Source organism: Desmodus rotundus, chromosome 4 (genome assembly GCF_022682495.2).
Source record: "Desmodus rotundus isolate HL8 chromosome 4, HLdesRot8A.1, whole genome shotgun sequence".
Taxonomy (NCBI): Eukaryota; Metazoa; Chordata; class Mammalia; order Chiroptera; family Phyllostomidae; genus Desmodus; species Desmodus rotundus.
The window spans coordinates 8468973-8481141 of NC_071390.1; the positions used below are offsets into that span (position 1 = coordinate 8468973).

The 12169-nt window shown below is 46.5% G+C and overlaps 1 protein-coding gene across 1 annotated transcript in view; it reads right to left on the minus strand.

The window, feature by feature from the left end:
* The window catches only part of GRK5 (G protein-coupled receptor kinase 5), a 187340-nt gene extending 175684 nt beyond the window's left edge, over window positions 1-11656 (minus strand). Inside the window, exon 1 of the mRNA XM_024555551.3 lies at window positions 11376-11656. Coding sequence (XP_024411319.2) covers window positions 11376-11427 — 52 coding nt within the window. The 5' untranslated portion in view covers window positions 11428-11656. The remainder of the gene's footprint in view (window positions 1-11375) is intronic.
* Between the last annotated feature and the right edge of the window lie 513 nt (window positions 11657-12169).

Sequence of the window (12169 nt, forward strand, 5' to 3'; positions counted from 1 at the left end):
GCCCTGACTGGGAATCGAACCAGCGACCCTTTGGTTTACAGGCCGGCACTCAATCCACTGAGCCACACCAGCCAGGGCTCATGTGCCTTTCTCATAAGATAATATACCTTATTCATCCCTAGGGGTGGCAACTCCATTTCAGAAATTATCACTAATCTTCCCAAAGGGAGGAGACAGGGGAAAGGGGAGAATGCTATTAAACAGATACCACCACTGGGAAAAAGAACAAACAAACAAAAAGTCTTTAAACAAATGTATAAAGATGTTACACAATGGGTAGCATATTCCTATACTGTTTACATTTAAAAATTAGAAGCCCTAAGTGGCTCACTATATAGGGTTTGGTTAAGTTTATTATTAAACTAGTGTAACACCATCGGAGACACAGACCCCTTCAGAACCACCCCTCAGGGTCTGCTGGAAGGCACCCAGCATTCCGCTGCGCCGACTCTGCATTTCCGAAGTCTTTCACAGTTTTTCCTGACATCCATTCATTTCATGGGAAACTATAAACACAGATACAGGAAGGCTCTACAACACACTGTTGACTGAAAGCAGCCACAGAACAGCGTGAAGACTACAGTCCCATGTGTGCAAAGTGCTCTGTACAGTCACACACGCATATCCATAGAAATCGGGGAAAACGCCCACCCAAATGCTGCCGGCAATGATCTCTGGGGGCTGAAGCTGGCTGCAGAGCCCATGGGAGGAGAGCGAGATGTTTGACTTTCTTCTTGATGTTTCACATTGTTGTTCGAACGTTCTTTAGCAAGCATTGTCTGTGCAGATTTCTTTCTGTCTTAAACGTTAGAATGACTCCTATTTAATTGTGACTCACAGCTGTACACTCGATTCTTCTTCCAATGTCTCACCTATGCTATTACTGACATTCCCAATAGCTGGTAAGATGACTGAGGGAAGTTGCTGTGACGGAGAAAAGCGTGTCACATGCAGAAGCCTGGCCCAGGGTCCAGGCTCTGGAACTAGCAGGGTGCTTGTGGGTGAGCCATTAACCTCTGACTATCCAATTCTTCATCTCTAAGACTAGGGGAGCATCACACATGCCTCACAGGAGTGTTTGGTTCTCTGCAGATCACATAAAACAATGGACGCAAAGGACATATGCTTTTTAAATGATTCTTTAGAAAAAGGACAGGAGACACCACTGCGTACTGAATCCTCCTTTCAGCACCTAGTGTGGTGCCAAGTGTACAGTAAGCACTAACTAAATGCTGGCTTTACGACACTGGGGAAGACGCAAAGCCAATGCAGGGCTATTCCCATTAGAATTTCGCTTCCATGAAACCCCCAAGTTCTCGTATTTAAAGCAGATATTTAGAGCGTAAAGGCCCACCCTGGGTGAATAAAATTATAAGCAGACACAGGTTCACTTCTAGTGCTTGCCCAGGAAGAACTTGACTCTGAATAGGCCTCAAATCCTCAGCCCCCTCACAGTCATTCCTGAAATGTTTGTAAGCTGCCAAAGAGACCAGCGAGAATACCAGGCACCATGATATAAAACAATTAGTCACCCAATAGTTACAAAAATGTAAACTGAGAAGTGTACTTGAAGTGTACCCAAAGACTAACCCTCACCTTGGTAACCCAGGAACCACTGAGGAAATCAGGTTGGTCCTTTTTAAATTTTTATTCCGCTATATGTTATAGAGAATTAAGCTTTAATTTTTAAAATCCCTCTAATTGGATACTACTGATGGGAAGACATCTGGGGCAAATATCTAGGCCCAGTGCATTCCGTCCCAAGCGATGGTTAGTGGTTTGGAAAATGAGTGTGCGGTGAAATAACCAGTGGTTACTAATTATTATATATCACAGGGTTTGGCAGCAGCCATAAAGCCCAGTCATGTCGGCCTCTTCCTCTTCAGAGAGGATTACAGAATTGGCTGTTTAGAAATTTCTTCTCCGAGTTAACATACGTTTTCTTTGTCTTAATTGGATCCAGCCTTTTTGCCCATGAACAGAAAGGCAATTTTTCTGTAACGATTGCATCCTTCAAAGGCCAGGTCATCAGCCCTTCCTAGGTCTGGAAGGATCATTGGTTTGGCTTCCTTTTTTCTTTCCACTTTCTCAGCCTTGTCCTAGGAGTGCCGTGAACAGCACATGAAATTGTGGCCTAAGCTACCTTAGGTTTAGCAGAAAAAGGTATGAGTGTTGCGGCATCAAACATCTCCTCCGACCCACACACAGCCTCAGAATTGGGGAGAACTGTTTGCCCCAAATGTTTGGTCTAATGCAAATATTTACTTCTTCTAAAACAAGTAAAACAAACCACTTCCAAATTGGGGATGGAGGTGGGGGAGTCTGCCAGACATTTTTTGCAGTTAAGATAAACATTTGGAAAACATTTTCCAATTTGCCCTATAGCCTTAGTTCATCGTTCTTAGCCATGTTGAATCATCTAATTTACCATCTACTGTGACATCAAGACCATTTCTCGAGAATCATACTTTCTCTGCCCCCCACATAACTTAGAGGTAGCATGAGTCAATCATTTCTGGAAATGTTTGTTGAACACCTACTATGTTCCATTCTTCTGACAGATACCCTTCCTCATCTGTGACTCAACGGGACTTAAGAAAAGTTGGGTCTTGAGACACCCTTTGCCATTCAAGTCAGCAGCCCAACTCTTTGTCCACACGCCCACATGCTGTTTCTCCTACAGAAAGGAGCTGGAGCTCCTTCTCACGGGGCGCTCTTTCTGAGTGCATGAACAGACACTAAGTTGAGGCAGAGCACGTGTCTGCATGAGCTGTTATAAGGCTGTTTTCACGGGCCATTCGCTGACCCTCCTCCAGCTTGTTTCCATTTCACAAGTGCTGAGACCCACGCCACACCATGGTGGCGTTCCATTTTCCAATCGGGTATGCAGACCAATTTCGCTGGCTGGCTCCTCTAGCCTGTCATTGGGTTAGTTCTATCCTTTGCCCCCCTTCCTTCCAGAAGTGGTTAAGTTCAGAGCTTCACCTTCTCTGCAGGAGATCAAAGACTTGACTTCCTGTCCCCTCATTACCAGGTGACGACATCACACAGCCTCCTCTTCAGCATCTCAAGTTTGACAGCGGCCCCCAAGGAAGTCCATGGTCCTTAAGACTCTCTTGCCTCCTATCTCTCTCTCTCTCCCTCTCTCTCTTTCACACACACACACACACACACACACACACACACACTGATACAGTTTCTAAATGCAAACATCCATAAGGTCACTGAAAAAAAGAAAGGGGTTTACCCAGGGAGCACTTTTCTGGGGGGAGAGGCCGCTTCACACACCCTCTTTAGGAGATGGAGGGGACACCCTGCAATCTGGCAGAGCCATTGCTCTGGTGGGCCTCTCCCCACCTCTCCCACCCCAGCCCCTACATTTTTAGGTAAAGAAAGCTGCAGAGACATTAGCATACACCTAAGGTGTCACCCTCAGGCAGAGGCGTTTGAGGGCAAGAATTTCCCAAGGGGTAGCAAGCCCCCAGGGAAGGAGGCCTTGGGGCAGAGGTGACCTGCATAGGTAAACCCGTGCCAGCAGGTGCCAGCCTGCCCAGTGCCCATGCGTTGGCTCTGACAAGGATAGGTGGTTAGGCCACAGCCAGTGACATGTCCCCACCACCAGCCATGTGGTTTAACACCTGGCCCTCAGGGGCAATTCTTTGGCTTCTTGAGATTCTCTGCAGGCCATGCTATTAGGAAGAACGCCAAGAGGCTGGCCTTGCTCTTTTGACAAGTTGGTGTGTGCTGGGAGGGACAGGGGAATGTGGGTAGAAGGTACATGAGGCTCCAGGAAGGATCATAGCCCTGTATGCGCACACACACACACACATGCAGGCACAGGTGTATGGTATACACATACCTCCTCCTCCCCTCAATCATGGATTCATCTGAGCTGATTAGCAGTGCTACTCCTAAAGTGGAAACACCTACTAGGAGGATTGGCCCGTCAGTCAGTCACGACGTGCCAGGAATACTTCATCCAATTGCTCTCAAATTGGCACTTAGCTGAAAGCAGGGTCTGGAAGGAAAGTTATATTCCTGCCTGGCCCCTTTCTCCAGGAAATCTGACAGAGACCACCTTTATCGTACATGGTTGCAATCTCAAGGGGGTTTACCTTTAGAAACTATACCACCCCGAGACAGGAGTTTGGTGTTTGGCTTACAATATTACAAGGGAGAGGAAAGACTTGTTTTTGAACATTTGAAGGACTCTGGAGGGTGCTCCACAGAAGCCCACAATTCAAGTCACCTTAGCAGTGACTCTCTTTTGTCTCAGTTTCCCCATCTGCTAAAGCAGGGAAACCTCTAGCTTGGAAAGTGGAGGACAGATTTGTAGGCTGGCTGAGAAGGCTTGGGGCATCGAGGTGCTGGCAGGCCTGTGGGCCCCTGCTTCTCCATGTCACAGAAGTGCTCTTATCTGTTTATCTCAGTTTCTTTTGCTTTCTGCAGAGACCCCCAAAGTTGTCCTTTGAGGTTCATTTAATTGTGACCTCCAAAAAATATATATTGATAATCCACAGATTACAAATTCCTAGACACAAGGCAGGCCCTATGGAAAAGACTAATTTATTACTGACTTCTGTCAGAAAGATGTTACCAGTTGACCCTTTGGCACAATTTCAAATAGAGTCCCTGCTTTAGACTCCAAAGAAACAGCAACTAGCTGTTTTATTGTTTCAAATGCTAATGTTGCTTTCTAAGAGTGCTCTAAATGGGCTGTGTTAAAATGTTGCAAATCTCTTAGGAAACAGTTTTTAAAGTGAGTACAAGAACAGTGTGTTTTTTACATCTTTCTTGTGATCTTATTTCAGTCTGTCCTGTTCAAAAAAAATGCAAGCACTTATAATTGTTTTACCTATTTTCACCCTCACTTTGGAATGCCTTTTCTAAGTCCATGGAAAGAGGTAATTATTTTCCTTTTTTTCTGTATATTTATTTACTGCACACACAACTTAATTTTATTCTTAATGAAAAGATTGATATAGAATATCCTCATACCAGGAGTTTCAAGAAGGAACATGGGGCTCTGTATGTATCTGCAATATGCACTTAATTTGAATCAGGAAAGCCAGTTGCTCAATCTAGGCAAATTTCCCAACAAGATATGAAAAAAAGGAAAGGAAATAAGGGTGGCTCACCACCACCTCCAATAACTACTATTGTCCCGAGCTAAATTATTCTCTGGAGTCAGTCCTAATCCCCGACCCCCCAGACTCGGCCCAAGCCCTTGCTATCCCCCCCCCCCCCCCCCCCCCCCCCCCCCGCTCCCTGCCCCCTGCAACATTTACCTTACTTCCTCTCCTTAACCTTCCCCCAATCATCATTTAGGAAGTTACGGGGTTACCACACTCATTTAATTCGATGTGTAGAACTCCAGGGCAGCTCTGTCCAAATGAACTTTCCACAGTGCTGAGAACATTCTATATCTGGACCGTCCAACACGGTAGCCACTGGCCTCATGGGACTACTGAGCCCTTCAAATGTGGTTCACGCGCTTAAGGAACTGAATTTGCAATTCTAATTAACTTACATGTAAATAGCCACATGCAGCTACAAGCTACTGTGTTGGGCAGATGGCACACCTTTAGAGAAGTAAAGGCCTTTAACTTTTTCAGGACATTGCCAGTCACTGGCTACATCAGAGGACATGCCCAAACCCATCCCAACAAAAAGCCAGAGAAAAAGGTGGCCTCCACCACCTTTACTCTAGAACTGTGGCCCATCAACCCCATCCAGGACGCTACCCCCCAAAAGGCACCAAAGCTCTGCCCAGAAGGTACCACTGCAACCCAGCTTCCTCTCGGATCTTGTCGTTCCAACCAAAGGGTCTTCTTGTCATTGTTTTTCATAGTTTCCATTTGTAGGAAGTGACTTGTGAAAACACAATGTCTTGGAAGATTAGCAGTTGTCTTCCAGATTCGGGCCTATCCCTCAAGTACGACCCTTGAATTATCCATAAATCATATTTTGGTCCTGCAGGTTACTGTCCAAGTTCTTGGTGGAACAGAGTCACTACCGTGTACCCAGCTGAGCAGGTCAAACCACAGTCAGCTTTAGCTGGTTGGGGGGGAGGGCGGGGGGGAATCTGGTTTGACTCATATCATATTTACCAGTTAAAAGCCTAAGAATATAATGATGCCCGATTCCATCTCTTCACCCACCTTTAGCTGCATCTTCCCGAGGCTGACATCCAAAATGTCACATCCCACAGGGTCCTTCAACAATCAGTGGTGAATGAGTGAATGAATGATTTTACCCTTGCAAAAATTGCAGAAGATAATGTAAGAACAGTTTTCTCAAAATGAGAAATTGAGGGGGCGTGGGGACACAGGGTCTAGTCAGGAAGTAGCTGCTTTCTCTTTAAAAGGTAGCATGATTTAGCAAAATGGAGTGCTTCCCCCCCACCCCGAGTTTAGATAGTACTAAATGGAACAATATGTTTTTACCCTAAAAAAGATAAAATTTAAACAAGTTTGATTTATTGATCAAAACCTTTCCAATATTTATGATGCTCTTAACTAAAATATTTCACTGAAATATAGCAGGATGTGTTTTAAAGTAGAAATCACTCCTATTATTTAAGCCCATATAATCCATGTTAATCATTTAAAAATCACATCTTAAAACCCTCATCTCCACTCTTCTATTCTGATGTCAGGTGTGGGGGCTCAGGGCAGTCAGACTGAAGAAACTCCTAGTTTCCTTTTCTGCGTGCCACCTATCTGTAGTCACTTTCTGTTCTTTTCACCTTTGAGTTGCATGAGCTATGGCAGCAATATCTTTTTGTAACCACAAGACTTTTTTTTTATTTCAAAAGTATCTAGATATCATAATACTTCACCTTAAGCCACAGATGTATTGGCAACAAATATGAACTTTCAATACTGCCTGCAGTCCGGATGGTTTCCTGAGGACACTGGAAGTCCCCGGGTATGGGGTGAACAGCCCTTGGTAAAGGTGAATTTGGTCGTACGTTCAACTCTTTCCTGAAATTCACTTGGACATTATGAAAGTGTACAGCCTAGACCCTAAAGGTACCATTTAGCAGGCCACCACAATAGTGGCAGCTTCTGAAGACATAATTTAAACAAGAATTCGTTGGGGCACTGCAAGAATAAAGCTTTTTTGAAGTTAAAAATCTGACAAGAAGCAGCTAAGCTCTTGAAAGATGAGAGTCTTGTGGGCATTTAACTGATGCTTGTAAAAACAGGCAGCTAGATTCATTAAAATCATCACTTGAAATCTTTCTGTAAGAGAGCAAGGCCTTCTGAAAACACCGCTTTTGGTTTCTCTACCTCTGACTTGTCAGCATGGAAAAGAAACTTAGAGCAAATACAAGGCGGTTGCATTGAACAGCATTGCACTTCACAGGCCAGGGAGTCCTTCCACACCCTGAGCTGCCTATGCCAGGAGGAAAGCTGTTACTGGGCTGCGCTCATCATCATGAACTTGGGGTGCGAGGGAAAGGGAGGGGGGAGGTCTTGGCTTTCAGCCCTGCCGTGGAGTGCTAATTCTGTCCAAGTAAGGCCTGCCTGCCTCTCACCGGCTAGAAGCGGGTTCACCGCTCCCCCCCCACCACGGCCTCTGCCAGCCCCCAGCTTCACCTCTGCTCAGGTCCTCAACCTTAACCACCAGGAAGAGCCAAGCCAACAAGTCACCCAGTTATGTGAGGGAATGGTTCTCGCGTACTCTGGTTTTCAGCAATTGTGACCAATGGCAAAGTCATTCTGTTTCCGACGGCTCCGTTCCTGTACTCAGTGTCTGCTAGAACCATGCTCAGGAAACTGAGGGATCAACGTTCCCTCAGTCATCTTTATTGATCGGATGTGATGACTGCAGGCCTGTGGAGAAAGGTGGGTCCCTGCAAAATTTCTTCCCACCTCTGTTCCCTCGAGAGTGAGGCCACAGATCTAAAATATGAGAAAAACACCAAAACTTCCACTGCAACAGCGACAGAAGAAACACACAAAAGGCACTCTGCAAACGCTCTCTCACTGCTATTCTTTCAACACTGGCTTGCTTGCCAGTTCCCTGAGATTCTGAAAGGTGAGTAAGTAGGTAGACAGAGCTGGTCTGAGCTTAATCACTTCGCCCATCTCCACAAAGTGGCAGGAATTCAGTCCCAACTCCTCCCTTTTTTTCCTTAACCACTTTTTAGAGAGTCATCTAAAGTTCCTAAGAGTGACCAAATTGATGTTTTCTCATGAGACCAAGATAAATAAACAGAATACATTTGGGTGGTTTAAGATTTTCTTATTTCAAAACAACTGTCAAAAAGGTGCAATTTGCTTGCTATGTTTTCTAACTACTAACAATGAATCATTTTTACTCTAATATGCTTATAGATTTTTCTATTTCATTGTTATATTCATGTTTTTCACTTTATACATGTTTTATCATGGTAAGAATCTGAATTTACAATGAATTTAAAAGTCGTCTGCCTTTCAGAATGCATAATAAAATCAAAAGATACCCCCCCCCAAATTATCCACCAACATGGATACAACTACAAATTCCTCTATAGCATTTGCAAAGTGTGTCTGTCTTTCTTCAAGGGCTGTTTCTCTATTGTTTGGAATAAACGTGACTTTTACTTGAAAGCAACATTTCAGATTGTTTACAATATATTTTGTTAAGTGACCTAAATTGAATTTCACATTCACCAACTATATTTCTCATCTGTAACCATTCACAAGAATCTTCACATAAGAAGTACTTTTAAATATTCCAAACAACACAGGTTTTTTTTTTAAGATACTATAAATACATCAGATATTTCACTAAACTAATTAGAACTTTCACTCCTGGATAATATAACTATTTGCAGAATTACTTAATTTAAAAGAATGACTTCAAATATATGAGCACTGAGAAAGAAAAAAATAAACTGCTTTTATTTCTACAAGCTTCCACACTAATTAGAATATGTGCTCAAATTTTTAATAAAGATACAGCAAGGAGAGAATGGGAACACTTAAAATCATGCGTTCTGCTTATACAAAAGAGAGAAAGAAGGGGAGAAACGCAAATTTAAAAATGAAGTTTCTATGTAAGTGATTAATTTCTCTCATTCATGTGTCAAGTCTCTCCATTTCCTTCCAGGCAAGACACTTTCCATTTCAAAGGCATCGTCAAGAGCTACTTTCTCACCAGGAGATGACCGCCAAACTCCCAAAGAGAAATTGAAAAGGCTCTAAAAGGACAAGGAAGTGTAAGGCACATTATTGAGTGCTTTTAATCACTGTAATTCCGTCACTCCACATAAACCTCCTGTCTGCAGGCTCTTCCTTCCCTCAGGTTCTGAAATTATTATTATTTTTGTTGTTGTTAACCCAACAAATCAAAATATCAGGCGGTGAATTCATTTCAGTGAAAAAAAAAAATCTAGGGAGACCAATTTGAGGGAGAACTCCAAGCAAAACATTTTAAAAGAAGCAACCAATCGAGAAGGAAAGGAAAAAGCGTGCCCCAGGCAAAGGAACGTGTGGAGCAGCAAACCTCGGGAGCAGAATTCCCCGGACAACTAGAGAAACCAGGGGACCTTACAAAACCTCCAGCACCATCCTATCCAGTGATTTCCCAAGAATTAATCTCAGAACGTAGGGAGGGAGACAAACTTTCCCAGCCCCGAGCCTTGAGATGTACAACCAAATCCCAGCACTAGGTGGCGGCTGCAAAGACTGAGAGGGGCGCGAGGGGGAGCGGGCCGGCTGTCCCCCAAACCCCAACCCCACCCCCTGCCCGGCTTCTTCCCCCTCAGGACGAACTGCCCAGTACAGAGGAGAGCCCACTGGCCCTCACCTTTGTCCCTCTCGCTATAATTTCGATTAGGCAAAAAGAAAAAAAATCAGGCCTTAGAACCTGAAGTTGCCAAGTAGCACCTCTCCTCCAAATCTGTTCTCACACCAAAGCTGGGCAGTGGGGGGGGGGGGGGGGGGGGAAGACCTGCATATTTTAAACCCTGCTGGGGTTTTCAAAGCAAACCTTCCAGGCAGCTGCTTTAGGCTGCTTTAGAGCGACAAGTGACGACCAAATTACGACGTGAACGCTGGGTAGAAAGGCTGGGCTGTGCATCACCCAGCCCGCACAGCGGGTAACAGAGCCACAAGGTGATGGAACCGGCTGGATAAACACAAGTCGTTTTATTGCTGGCCAAAAATTCTTCCTTCATTCATCGAAGTGGGTGAATGAAAATATTAAGAAGTAGGTATGGCATGTTCGTGGGCTGCTCCCGGAGTATCCTTCTGAAGTCAAGACCTTGCTCAGGCTGCCTTCTTACCTTGGGGGTCAAATGAAGCCTCCTCCCATGAAAAGGAAAAACCACTTCCCCGCTTAATAAAAAGGCTGCATGCCAGAGCTCAAGTCTTGGCAAAAGAGATGTTACATAAATTCCAGGTGTCCCTAAATATGTATGTTTACAGGCACACAATTATTTCAGGAACCATCTGAGTTTCTGGGCCACTTTTCCCCCCATATCTAGGAAGCTACAAAACGTGTGTTTATAGCTTTGACTTTAGGGTCTTACCCACTCCATTTAGATACTTCCTGCAAGCTAAATGCAGGAAATGTACTGATTTGCACCCAAAACGCATTTAAGCACCGGCACACTTACCTTTCTTTTCTTAACTGAGCCAAAAATCAAACAATTCAGTTACCGCCCCCCAGCCCCCCTCCCGGAAAAAAAAAAAGGGAAAGAAAACCACCTCTGAAATCCTGATTTATTTTCTAGGTGATTTGTACAGCCATCCTCTCGTTATTCTAGGAACAGGCTAATTCCTCAACATCTTACTTTGCCTTTAAAAGGCTTCCTTCCACACGACGGGATTTCCCTAAGAAACATTCCCAGCGGATGGTTTCCAGCAAGAGCCTGTATCAACTCAGCCTGCGCAAGCAAAGACTTGGCTCCTGCCAATTCCAACCCCCCCAACACACACACACACACACACACCACACACCACACACACGCACGAACGCACACACAAATTCACACTCATAGAAACATCCCGGGCAGACTCGAAAAGCTATGTTATTTGCATGTTTCATGCTTGCCTCTCTCTTCCTGAATGAATGCTTCTCCAAGTGCCCTTTTCAACAGCTGCCGCGATGTCTGTAAGGTTAGAGCAGGAAATCAGGGGGTATTTTAGCATCCTAACCCCTGCGACCTCGATGCTTCTCCTTCTCTGCCCAAGTCCAGATTATCTGAGCCCAAGGGCAGGAACCCTGAAGCCTTTGCAGAGTAGCTCTCAGAGGGGTCCTGCACGCGACCAACTCGCTGCGGGCACCCAGCACACACACGCCCCAGCACACACGCCGCCCGACACCCGCACCCTGGCCCGCGGCGAATGAGCCCGGCGCGCACCAGCCCTGCCTCTTACCTTCCCTGGCTTTCAACAAGACCGTGTTGGCCACGATGTTTTCCAGCTCCATTGACAGTCGGCGGTCAGCGAGGGAGCCGGCCGGCGGGGCTGTCAGCGCCTGGGGGTGCTGCCGCTGCTGCTGCCGCTGCTCGGGCTAACGCCGCTGCTGCCGGAGCCGGGAGCCGGGATCCCGCCTTTCCTACCGCATTATTCCTGCTCCTATCCCTCAGAGTTTTCCCCCTCTGCAAAGAGGAGCCGACGCCGCCGCTTCTTCCTCCCTCTGTGTCCCCCCTCCCCCCTCCCTCAACAGTCTCCCCCCCACCCCCCACCCTCCGCGTTTCTCTGTCACTCCATTCTCCTCCCCTCCGGCTCCCTCGGATGCTTTAATGCCTCGGATGCTTCTGCCTCCCCTCCGTCCCTCCCGGGGGTGTGGTACTAGCAGGCTCGGGCGGCCGCACTGCGCAAGCGTCAGATCGGGCCGCGCCTACTGTCTCGGCGCTCGCGGCGCGGGGCCTGCTGGGACTTGTAGTCTTCTCCGCGTTCCGCGCTGGGGCTAGGGCGGTACGCGGCTGCGGGAGTCCAAGACCCGCCCCGGGACCCGCACCCAGTGTGAAGGCGGGCGCGGCGCTGCGAGGGTCGGTGGGGGGATCAAAGGCAGCCGGACTGAGCCGGAGCCCGCTGTGTCGGAGCTCGGACTCGCACGCCCACGCGCCGGGCTCAGGCTCGTACGCTTCCCGCCCTGCCGAGAGACGCGAAAGCGAAGTCCACAGGCCACGGCGGTGGTGGGAGAAGCGTCGCAGGCGCCAGTGCGG